This window comes from Scardinius erythrophthalmus (genome assembly GCF_964197995.2).
Source record: "Scardinius erythrophthalmus genome assembly, chromosome: 6".
Classification (NCBI taxonomy): Eukaryota; Metazoa; Chordata; class Actinopteri; order Cypriniformes; family Leuciscidae; genus Scardinius; species Scardinius erythrophthalmus.
Window position 1 is genome coordinate 21829735 of NC_138226.1, and position 13386 is coordinate 21843120.

Here is a 13386-nt window from a genome sequence, read left to right on the forward strand (position 1 = left end):
GGTTTTCCCTTGGGCTCGAGAGGCATTTAGCTCTGGAAGCCCATTGGCTCCGAGGGCACGTCATTCACATTTTTAAACCAATGGTTTGCGAGAATGACTTGGAATATGTATAAGCGCTGAACGACCAATCGAAGCCCCGTCAGTCCTATTTTTATGAATGGCTGAGTTTCATTCACTTTCAAGATTTTTCCTCGCACGTTTCCAGAGGCTCTTAAAGGGCCAGAGACCAATAAGTAGAATCGCCAGAAAAACACATTAGAGAAGTTGAGGACAATTAAAATGAGGAAAACAAATGCAACAGTCAATGAGTTTGTATGGACTGAGTCCATTTGTATGGACTTTTTAGGATTTATGGCAACAAAGTTAGCGTCACATGTTTTTTTTCATGTCTCAAACTTTCCAAGTAACTCATAAAACGAGTATAAAACACTGAGTAATTTGGGGTAGCCTGTGGAATTTCATATACGATTTTAGAACATTCCTTTTCAGTTTATGAATAAAATAATACCTGTGGCAAACAGAAGAGAGTGAGACTTAGGCCTACATTCATTTTTCTACGAAATAAATATTCAAAAACTGAATTAACATTTTAAAATTGAAATGTAAAAATAGATTTCCTCAAAACAATAAAAAGTCAGTTAAATACTTAACATTTTTATAATAATAATAAAAATAATAATAGAATATTGATTATAAGTTTATGATAAAAACAAAAGTTATTATAATTGATGTTGTTGAATAAAACATGAAAGTCTCTTCAAGTAGTTAACAAAAGACATTATTTTACTCGAAATAAAGTGAATTAATATTATTATTATTTATTACCTGCTACAGTGGTATCACAATGAACTGCGCAATCTTGTGATGTGCAAGGGATTTACAATCTATTATTGTGGTCAAGGCCAGATGTCCTAGAATCTATATTTAACAAAGTGGTTTCAGTGAAAAAGAGAGGGAGAGAAATTCATGTGTCAAGTCTGAGTAGGATAATCTTTAAAATCCTTCTGGCTTTCGAGCAGAGCCCACTTTCACAGAAGGACAATGATAGCACGAAAGAGACGTGCATATGCAGTTACTGGTGTCATTGTTTCTCCTGCTTGACGCTGCTTGAGCTGCCAGGGTCTCCTTTTTATAGCACCTTTCACTAATGTGGTGGGAGGAAGGGGGTGGCCAAGAGCATATTGTATTTTCATTCTGCTTCCTAGATCCAGAGTGGTGGTGACACTGGAATCAGTGGCACAGCAGCACACCTCTCTCTTTGATATGTTACATTTTTAAGGGATGAATATTGAAGTAATCTGCTCTCACTCACTGTGATATACGCAGAGAGGCTCAGCTCATCAGAAGGGCTTATTTGTGCCCATGACTGGGCCAGTGTGACAGTTCTGGCAGCCTGCCCCTCTCTGGAAATGTGGGCTAATCCATGGAAGGAGATGTACTGCACATGAAAATAGTGACAGAGAGAGCAGCAAATCTGATCCCTACACCTGCATCATATGTAACAAAGAAAAATCGAAAGGTTTAAACCTTAATCTTGTATGTTTGACCCATGTAATATGATTGGCGAGTCCTGAATAAAGGAATGCACTCTGTAAAATCTGCCTGACACAGGCAGTTAATAAAGTGGAATGAAGGATAACGCAGCCTTAGGCCACTGGTGCTCTCCCAAAGAGAGACATGATGGGACTTGATGACTATTAATAGTTCATGGAGAGATAATTCCTGCCTCATTATCTCCGCACATCCAAGAAGCGTAGGCTTCGTCCCAGCTCACAGCTTCTTGTTTTGTCATCTGCATTTTTCTTCTAACAGGGCTGTATTTACAATCACAGAGGCCACAGGGCTGCCTGACAAAAACAAACAGTCATATACAGCCTCACAGGGCATCCATCGGATACTGTAAATGGCACTGCAAGAGTTGTGATGATTAGTTTCTTCAAGTGTCTTGGAAATGTTGCCGCAGTTGTTCTGGATTTACTCTGTCTCCGTTTTTTCTGTCTCTTCATGTTTTTTTCTGTTTCTCGATGATGGTGAGATCAGATCTCTGTGTGGAGCAGACCGGCTGGTGTCAGACTCCTTGTGCATACAAGAATTTCACTCGATTATTACAATTAATGGCAAAAGAAATGTTTTGAAATGAATTTTTTTACAGCTGGCTTAAAACCATTTTTTTACTGTATGTGCACTGCACTGTATATTTTTCCATTAATAATCTATCAAATTAATTTGCCCTTTTTTTTCTTTAAAAGAGTTATTAAAAGAACCACTTTTTTTATTAGTGAAGAACATTTTAAATAATCTAAATACCCTTTTCCACCAAAGAACCTTTTGTGAAAGGTTTCATGGTTGTTAAAGATTCTTCATGGAACCATCAATGCCAATAAAGAACCTTTATTTTTAAGATTGTAAGAATTATTTTAAGAACCTTTACTGAAAGGTTCTTTGGGGAACCCCATATTCTTTATGGCATTGCTGAGAAAACCCCTTTCCGGAACCCTTTATTTTTAAGAGTGTAGCATAATGTTGAGCTCAATTAGTAGTGAAGCTGGAACATTACCGCATTTCATGAAACCTGACAAGTGGAGGATTTATTGTTTGGTTATCAACATACAATAACATTTTCACAGGGGCGATACCTTCCAAAGACACATCTTTGTACCTTATCAACACCTAAAGCATGCATATTAGTACCTTTTGAGGGTACTGCCCCAATGACAAGCTGTTGTACTCATAAAGGTACAATTGTCTGAGAGTCTAAATTTCAGATTCGCACTTCAGTGTGCAGGGTCAGCAGTGCTGTGCATATAATGGGAGAATAACACAGCCATTGCTTGGGAAAGACTGAATAAAAAAAGCTGTCAATTTCTTGCAATTGTAACATGGTAAGATTTAAACTCTTCTGCAATCATGACTGAAGGTGTTGTTTGAGAGATGGTGTGAACACAAGTGTGAAACTATGCTGACATGAGGACTGAAGTCAGTGGATCTTAAGTACAGCACTTAAGGCTCACAGTATTTCTCCCGAGAACCTCACATCATCAGTGCAGGAGCACAGAAATCTGTGATTTATTGTGTGAACTGAAATTCAATCACGTTAAGTAGAGGATTGTGTCGGCGCCATTGCTGAATGTGAGAAAGCATTCCAATCGAGCCACCCAAAGACCAACACCAGACACAGATCTTCAGTCTCTCTGTTTATTCAATAAAACTCTTTTGTCCATTAACATGGATGCCAACAGCTTACAAGAAACAGAGTAACTCTGTGGGCCTGTCAAGGGCAAGATTCACCCTTTAACCCCATCTCACCCTGCAGGACTCCTGTCCTTGAACTTTGTTGCCAACCACACAGGACTTGCTACAAACCACATTAACCCTAAGGCTGGAATAAGACAGTGAGTTAACACACATGTAGAACAACACATTCAGAGTTGATATGGGCTCTACTGCATCAGTGCTGCTCAATACTGTTCAACTGTCCCAGCTAAGAATAGAGCTACACTGAGATAAGCCATACTGTCTCTAAGAGACTGGTAAGATGAGCAGAGAAAGAGAGAGCATCTGTTTGGTTCTCACTGTTAGAGGGCAACATGATGCTTAGAAGATCATATTTGAGTCCCGGATTCTGGTTCACCGTCCTTAAAAATCTCAAGGGTCCAGGGTTGGGCAAAACTAAGAGCTGAAGAATCAGCTCCTTTTCAACTCATGGGGTGGAATTTGAATAGAATTCCCCATGTCCTTCATGAATTTTAAATTGAATAACAGTAAGAGTAATTTAATGCATTGTAATTCAAAGAAATTCAACACAGGTAAAGCACGCTGGAAAATCAATCAATCAATCAATCAATCAATCAATCAATCAATCAACCAACCAATCAATCAATCAATCAATCAATCAATCAATCAATCAATCAATCAGTCAGTCAGTCAGTCAGTCAATCAATCAATCAATCAATCAATCAATCAATCGTTCTCTCTGTCCAACCCCTCAAAGATATCTTTGCAAAACTTTAAAATAAGGATTTTTTTTGTTTAAAAATGACAATTATATGAACTTCTTTGAATTTCAATTCATTTTAAATTCATAATTCTGCTTTCTTACATTCACATTCGATATGCAATTCTGCATCCTGCATTTAATTAGAATTTAAAAGGCATTCTCTATTCAATTCTGAATAGAGCACAAGCCTGCAAGAGGCAGCACGGTTTTGACAGATAAAATTGGATTATTGTTTTGAGAAAAGAGACAGTGATGGGCAGATTGAGCAATCACAGTTTTAGGACGGCTAAAAATAATAGATAAAAGTTAGTCAGTCCACAAATGAAGACGTATGTGGTGCCAGAGGTCATGAAGCTCCTTTGTGATGTGCAGGACATCGCTCTATAACCTCTGAGAGCTGAGAGCGAGTAGGCCAGTGTGATGACACTAACAAAAATGAGTTATTGCAACACAGCAAAACAGTTGTTGACCTCTCTTTTTTTTCTTCATTTGGTTGATTTTTCAGTGACTTGTATTGCAAAATTCTTTGCTCCAGGCAAAATGCTATTTTGTATCGGTAAGTTAAGGCTATCAGTTATTCACAGAAATGAGACAGAAGAGGACATTGGTACGATTTAGAAATGGCATTTCAGGTGACATTCATCAGTTGCCCATTGATCAGCATATATTGGCGCCAAACCTCAGTCTACAAAATACAAAACAGAACAAAGAACCGCCACAGAGGTACTTGTACAGTGAACATGCTACTAACAGATCAAGGAAAAGTACAGTGGATAGATACAAGGGGCTTGGATAGGGTCCAAAATATAATAATGTGAAACTAATAAGGTAGCAACAATCAGCGTGGTCTCTCTTCAAGCAGACGTCTTTGTCTTCTTTGTTTCAGCAGGCATGCGGTGGTTAAACTTTAGAGAAAATATAAACAATATCTATATATACATGACTGTTTAAAATCATTCTAAACTGTAAAATGAAAAGTAGTTGTAAACATGCACTCGTAACCAAACCGCCGTTCTTTAAACACCAGGCTGTCACACTGGATAAACCATCTGTCCAATGACCACAGAAACAATGGGGCTCTATTAGCCGAATCCAACATTCACTTCTATGATAAAGCCATCGACTGGAGGTGGACGTCAGTTCTGTGGTCATATGGAGAGAGATTCGCTTTTTTTAGGACACTGGCATAGCTTCTGCGGTTCAGTGTTCTTTAAAGGGAACATTAACCTGCTAACCCTGGTAAGAGCTCAGTTTCCAAAGCCCACACCTGAACTTTAAGTCAATCTGACCCCAGTTCTGTATTGGTGAAACATATATACAGTTCCAACACAGACCTTTAGACCCTACGGCACACCGCTAAAGCATCTGATGATCACTGCATGTTGATCTATATCAGGCACATCTGCCTGATGGCTACAGTCAATCATGTGACCCATTAGGTGTCACTGCTAATCTCTGATACTATATTAAGTTATACCTTTAAACACATTCATATATATGCACACAAGGCTCTTGGATTATACAAATACTGATACATAGTGGGCATCTTTAGGTTAAATACTCTTCACAGGCCTTCTCAGAAGGGCTAAAAGATGAAAAAGCTAATTTTTTGGATCTTGAAGTCACTGTTGTTGACTGTAATGGTAAGTAACTTACGATCTTTTCATTCATCTGGATCGCTATCACACCCGTTTTACTGTCGACCTGAAATTGTGACCTGATGTTTTCATGCTGCATTTAGGAATAGTGTTTCACTCCCTGAAATAGGAAGTTAAATTTAGGCTCTGTCCATGCAGCAGTAAATCAAACCCCACTGCAGTAGCTTGTTGTGACAGACGAGGACCAGAGGATTCAGTGTTAATACCAGCGCTCAATCGATTTCAGCCCGTCTCTAAAGGGAGATGCTGTAAGCTACAGCAGAGACTTTCTCAGAAATACATAGAAATTTTCTTTAAATTCTTATTTTGTAACACCTCATAATAAACACCTCACAGCGTTTTCCCACCAGTGGAGCTTGTTGATAGATTAAACTTTCGCAGTATCTGGTCGGCAAAACTACGAACACATCTTCCTTTTTTAAGAATGACTTAAGTGCCGTTCTTTGTTCTTTTCTCAAAGAAAAGCTTAACTCCAAGTCCTCCAGAGTCGCGGCCAAAGCCGATTCGAAAGACCACTGTTTTCAAGTAGCAGGGAACCGTCGCAACTCTGTCGTCATTATGTTAAGCCTACCCGCCGACTCTATACACGATGTGATTGGCCTGACTAGAGTTTGGTTTTTCCAGCTCAAAAGCCAAAGGAGAGTTGCTAGACCACTCTTGCTGCAAATAAAATTTGCTTCCGCTAGGGTGCGTCTAGATTTCTAGGCTACCATTTGTAAATAACTGAATTCAAATCATACCTTGCTGATAAAACCGGCATAAAAGAGCGTAAACTGGTTTGCTGGTCTTAGCTCACGCCAAGACGAATGTTTGGTGCGAAAATTCAGTGCGATAAACATTTCAATTGAATGAACGACTGTTATTGCAGCTATTCAGACTGATACAAACAATTGCATGTCATTAATGCAACAGATTTTTTCTACAAAGTGGTGTTCTAATCCATAGCAGTATGAAGAAACCAAACAATAAGATTTGTGCTTTAGGTCACCTATGCAGAGCCACTACTGTTACATAAAACTACAGACTTTCTTCTTTGCTGTAAGCGCCACCTACTGTAAGCGCCATCTACTGTTAGAGAGTGAAGTTGCATTTTCAATCTCCTGGTCTGCCATTTTTCTTGTTTAAACAAATGCCAAATGTTTGTGTTGGTGTGAATAGGTTGTTAAGTTGGTCTTCATTTGGTCTAGCTGAGTAACCTGCTAGTCTCCCAGCCTGACCATTTGAAAAATGCCCAAAACCCCTCTAAAACCAGCCAACAGTCAGGCAAACCAGCATAGGCTGGTGTAAGTTGTTTTTTTATCAGCAGGGTATTTCAATGAAAATCAAATGGAATCTTCCCCTAAACTTAATGGCACAATATTTTTGATTTGGCTTAAAAATATAATAAAATTATTGCACAAATTGCCACTTTGCTAATAAACGATAATTGGTAAAACTGTTTTAGTACACATTCTCTTTTCTGAGGGTTTTCTTTTTTTAAAGACTACAGGTCCATTCTCAACACTGAGCACCAGCACTGTCGTTTTAGAGGGGAGTATAGGATTAAATAAACATCCAGCTAACTGTAACAACTTGCACTGGTCAGTTTTGCGGCCTGAGGGCGAACACCAAAAATGCCCGGGGCAAACTACAGAAGCTGAAATGTTACATCTCTTTCAGGCCAGTCTAACCTATCCCTATCAGCAGACCCCCATAAACATCTTCATAATGGATGAGTTTGCCGTTTCATCTCTTTAGTGGTGGCATGTTGTAGGGCCTTAGAGAGGCACTGGAATGAGTGCTTTGCATGCACTGATGTATAATTCAGTAAGCTCCTTTAGGAGGAAAGTTTGTTCCCTGGTCCTGTTAGGCTAAGCCAGGGCCCAGTGACGTCCATATGTGCACCACCAACTGTCATGTGAAGAACATTATTGTGCCAGGGTGTCTCGCTCTCCTTCTCTTTTCACTTGAACACACTTCTTGTCCATTTACTGGGTGAGTCTCTTGCTCTTCTGGTCCTGCCTCTCTCTCTTTTTCTCTTGGAAATTGGCAGTATCTTCTGATGAGCCGTCTCAAGAGGAGGGAGAGGGCACACAGTGTGATCCCAAGGCAGTGGCCTACTGGTAGGGGGAATTTGGTTGGAATTGAGTCATAGCTTACAGGTCACGAGCCTGTGATAAGACGTTCTGGATGATAAGACACAGTGGTCATGACACTCAGAGAAGGTCTGTTTAACTGGTTCAGCCAGGCTGTGTTGAGAGATGGAGTCCATTAGAGGCCCATTACAGTGCTGTATTTATATTGATTTGTTCCACAAAAGTGTTTGAAAAGTTTCTTCTCTTTGGGTCCCACTAGCCAAAGACAAAGAAGAGGCTGAGGAAGGTGGAGATGCTTGAGTGTGTTTGTATGATTGTAGAAGAGTGGCTGATTTTTGCAGACCCACATTTAGTCCCGACTTCTGTTGCGCTTCTTGAAGAAGAAGAAGGGAGTTTTCTGTGGCGGTCCCAGCAGCATAGGCACCTGGTTCTTATGCGTGATCCGTATCTGCAGGAAAGAAGGAAAGATTACTCTCCGAAAACAACCAAATCTGAACAGTTGGCTAAATCCTTCTGGTTGTTCATCACTCAAAGTTTTAAGCAGTTGTCTCATTCACATTCAGCAAATGAGCTGACATAAATCACACATGTCCAAATTAACAGGCACAAATTTGAGAACGTGAGAGCTGACCTTGAAACTGAAATAACATCCCATATTCCCCTCTGCACAGTTGGGCAAATTAGAGAGGACTAAAAGCACAGCGGCACACTTTTTTATAGCACTTGCGCTGACAGAGATGTATATATAGCGGAGGACATTGTGTTGGCGCTATGTGCAGATGGAAAGCTACATGTTTATTCCCCTCTTTTAATGACATAATCAGTCAATGGCAGGGTGTGACATGACAGTGTTTTAATTAACAGTCTGCTCGCTGCGACGGCTGAATGTACAAAGCTGCAACAGATCGGAGGAGGCAATTTTCTGAGATGGAGAAAAGGTTCTACTCTGAATTGACACCTATCATTGAGCTTTGGGTGGATCTGACTTCACATTGCATCAGAGGCTCTTTTGAACTTAAGAGTAGACAGATACTGTGGTCTCTTTTAGAATATGTTTTGTGTTTATTGTAGAGTTATTCTGGTGCAACTTCAAAGAACCAACAAAAAAAAACAAGTAGTAAACTCTTAAGGCCCCGATATACTCACGGCAAAGTTCTTTTTCGTTCGAAACAAAGTTCGAAATACGTGAGCAACGATATACTGTTATTGAACATCTGACGCCGCCCACACTGCTGAGAGCGATGGTTCGATGAATATGTAAATATGTGCTGCACGCTTTCCTCGCAATAAAATGCACACACAACAAAATTGAGAAAACTGCAAGCCTTTTAATAAAGCATTAGAAAAGCTTCTGATTATAGCAATGTGGTTGTGTTTGCATGAGCTCTACAGCACTCCACTGAATTCACGTCACATTTATTTATATATCACTTTATACACTAGATAGCTTAAAATCAAGCAGCTTTATCATATTAAATACAAAAAACAGTGCCAGTGTCTCATTTTATCAGAAGTACAACTGTATTTTTCTACTATAAAGCAGCTCTCCAGTGTGTTCATGTTTTCACTCACGAACGTCTGACCTCGACCGCCTGCACAGGCCGAATATACCAGAAAAGATTTTCACATGAAAGAAGGCGGAGCCTCTGTGCACACCTTCCTACGGCTTCCTTTAGCAGCCAGAGCGAACTTTTCCTGGAAGTTCGCTTTGGTAAGCTGTTTCGAACTCCCAAAACGAACTTCGTTTCGGCCTGATTTTGTTCGAAATTACGTCATAGCAGTTAGTTTTTCGATTTCGCTTGAAGTGTATCGGGGCCTTTACCATTTGATGTCATATTTCAGGTCATTTAGTTGATCTAAAACCTAACATCTACACCCAATTCCTCTTGAAAAGTTGGTCTGGAGTACTTTCAGTTTAACATTCATGTACATTCAGGTTCAAATTGTGCGATGTATATTTTGCATATTTAAAATAGAGAACAAAACTGGTATCTTGTCCTTCCCAGTGTTAACTAGACAAGTAACAGAGAAGTCATGTTCAAACCAAGTAGATTTCTGTTGGTCAGTGTGGCGAATCTGCATGGCTCGTTTTAAAACTCGCTGAAAAATTTGTGTGGGGAAATCTTTTGCCCCGATTGTTTGGATTCCTATCGAAATGACTGGATTTTGCCCACAGAAATGAATAATGTAGTGTCATAAATAATGTGTCAGAAAAATTGTCTGGTATGGGTCACGAAAGAGTGTGTTTCAGACATTAAAAAAAAAAATGTTAATGAAAGCAAAATCAATTGAGCTGACCGTGCATGGAGGCTGCATCCACGGTTCTCCATCGATCTGCATGGGCAGCAGCCGGGACGTCCTGCGGACATAGAGACAAGAACAGAGAAAGAAAGACAGAGCTGTTACGGGTCAGGTCATTGACCAGGCAGACCGCGGGCACGAGGCTCCTATACAACACTTTTCCTGGACGGCTCTGAACACTGTGCTCTTTGTTCCCACAGCCCCATTCCCAGCCAGGCCCCTTACTCTCTAAACTAACACACTCACACAGTTCAGCACCTCCATCTGCATATACACACAGTTACAAAAAGTTAGTTTAGTCTTTTCAGCAGGGCCACTACGAGTTAAAGCAACACAGCATGGGAGAATGACAATGATGAATGCCCTATTAATGCAGATTACGGAAAGTATTAGGCCATAGGCAGACTATCCTGTGTACAGGTGAGGAAACAGCAGTGAAAATTGTGAATAACCACCTCGCTTCAATTCAGCACTAACTGTTGAGGTCATTATGAGTGTTTAATGGAGCGTAGCAAGCTGGGCAACACAAACTTGTGAACTAGCACCTCAGACGTGATGAGTCTCCACTGGTTCATTAGCATACGTCAGGACTGAGCAGTGTGTGTTTAGACATGCTACAAACATCATTATTCATCAGTACGAGCAGTCCAGAATGTTAAAGCTGTTGGCAAAGCGAGTGACAGCGGGTCAAAGGTCTGATTTACTAGCCGCACTGGCCAAGATAGGACGTCCTGCCGAGGGGGAGGGGGAATAGAGAGACGTTTCAGAGTCATGGACACGAGAAGTCAGAGTGTTTGTCTATGAGTTGGACAAATACTGAACTCTTAGTCAATGTGTATGTGGACGGGCATGAACTACTGACCTGATGGTGACACTGGAACACTGTGCAAGGCGCCGCCCAGCGCTCTTGAGACCCGTGTATATCTGACCCATCTCGATGGCTCCCTCCAAACCCACCACCTCCAGAAGCTGATCACTCAGATCTGTTTAGAGGAACAGAAAGATAGATTCTTAGCTGTGTCATTTAAGTATTAACGTTTTCTCAGATCTAGTGGTCAGATCTTTCTCGATATCTAGGGATATAGTGATTTATTATTAGTTAATATGGACGGCATAACTCAGATAATTTGGTCTTCGAAGAATTTGATGTGAAATAACTGAGTTCATAATGAAATCTTTTGATTGCAGCACAGTTTGTGACATCATTAAAGGGTTAGTTCACCCAAACATTTTAATTCTGTCATCATTTACTCATCCTTATGTCATTCCAAACCTGTTATGTTCACATATAAACATTGATCACTGAACATAGAGCACAGCAAATAAGGTCAAAACAAACAAAACCAACAAACATAAAACCCTCAAGCATATTTCATTGACGCACTTGAACAAACCACTTTGCTTCTTGTACGTCAAGCACGTTTGAGCTTCTGTTTACTATATTTGATGTGATGTATGTGTGTTGATCAATGTTTATATGTGAAAAAAAGCTTAAATGAAATCTGTTCATCATATAAAGCATTTTTTTCTCTTCAGAGGACTCAATTCATGTGGATTTCATATTCGTTCCCTTAATGAACTTTTTGAACAAAAGTTTAGGTTTCATGAACTTTTAATAGAGGAATATAAATTTCTCAGGATTTATTAAAAATATCTTCATTTGTGATTTGAGGATGAACAAAAGTCTTATGGGTTTGGAACGACATGAAGGTGAGAATATGACCAAAATGTCACGATATCTAAGATCTCCTCTGCAACTCCAAAGGAGACACATTCTGATCTCTCATTTCTGTCTAGGAAAACAACTTTGATATTAAAGATACTAGAAATATAATTTACTTCCTTATAGGAAAGGAACAACAGGAGAATCATATAGAAATATCTAAATAGCATCTATAGTAGCCTAGGATTTAGTAAATGCTTGTGGAACATTGTTATCCCTTTACTCACTCATTAACTTTCTCTCTCTCACTCTAGGGTCATGGCAGCAAGTGTCCCATATCCACACACACACACACGCACACACACACACGCACGCACGCACGCACGCACGCACGCACGCACGCACGCACACACACACACGGGTGAATGACTTTATGTCTGTTGCAGAGAAGGACACTAAATGAGTGATTTATAAAAGCCTCTTTATTTCAAAGAAAGCCTCCTGGGTCATTTAATTATATATTTATAACTATTATAGTTTATATTAAAATGTTTAATTAGCTTTTATTTTATATTTATATTTCATAGTTGATTTTTTAGTCATTTTCTTTTGTACTTTTTAATCGAATTACTACTATTTAGTTGTAATTTATTTTCATTTCAAGTTTAATTTTAATCCAGTTTAAGCTTTCCATTTAGTTATTTTAGTGCTTCAACTTCAATTTATTAAGTTGCCAAGGCAACATTTCTAATTTTCTTTAATTAGATTTTCTAGTCTAATCTAAAATTTGACATTTAATTTTTATTTAAATTTAATTTCACCTTTATTTCAAATAGTCTTTCCCTAAACTTTTGCCAGTGATTAGAGTTCTTGCTGGAACATATGGGTTCCATTGTAACAAGTGTGACAATCTGGGGAACCCCAAATTGTGCTAAAGATATGGACGAAAAGCCACAAAACTTTAATTCTGACATGTTCTGAGAACCATGTCCTGTGTTCATTTGCAAATTAGAAGTGATTAAAATGAGAGTTTACTAACGCTATAAGACTGAGAAATCAGTCAAGAAAATGAGGCACTCTATGCTACTACCCAGCAGTCCAAAAGACCATGTAGTACAAATCCCTCTTCTCTTTCACACTCCATCCATTCCAAAATTTGACCCACATTCCCGGCTAATCAGTGAAAGCTCTAGCTATCTGTTCAATGTATCAGTGCATAACATCCACACAACCCAGAATTCATCATAAGTTCAAGCCAAATATTCACCATACGGAGCGATCAGTCAAAGAGATTTTCCAATTTTACTCATGTTGGGTCGGCCTATAAAAAAGCTCATCCAGACTATTATTAACAAAAAGGTCTCTAATGTGTGACATGTACTTAAAAGCACAACTGCAGAGTCCAGACAGGCAGTGATGGTGTGTTTAGATGAGGCTATATGCAGTTTAACACACTGTAAACATTGTTAATAATTTCACAATGTCACACTTTTGCAACCCGGCAGGAAACTGTCGCCTGGCTTATTCTTGTCCTAGATAGAGACTTGCGCAAGAACAATGATGCAAGTTTGAGCTCCATGAGAACATCACACCCGATGCTGACCAGACAGAAATACCATCCAAAATGGATAGTGTTTGACTTTTGGTTACAATGAAAGGTCAAAATATTAAGAATACAAATTTTATTTCGGC

General features: G+C 39.4%; 1 protein-coding gene across 2 annotated transcripts in view; it reads right to left on the reverse strand.

The window, feature by feature from the left end:
* Positions 1–3184: 3184 nt before the first annotated feature.
* Positions 3185–13386, reverse strand: part of dgkg (diacylglycerol kinase, gamma) — a 114833-nt gene continuing 104631 nt past the window's right edge. For both annotated transcript variants that reach the window (XM_081369167.1, XM_081369168.1), the window contains exons 23-25: positions 10894–11014; positions 10029–10089; positions 3185–8178 (exon numbers count right to left, since the gene is read on the reverse strand). In XM_081369167.1, the coding sequence (XP_081225293.1) occupies positions 8080–8178; positions 10029–10089; positions 10894–11014 (281 nt within the window). In that variant the 3' untranslated portion in view covers positions 3185–8079. The remainder of the gene's footprint in view (positions 8179–10028; positions 10090–10893; positions 11015–13386) is intronic.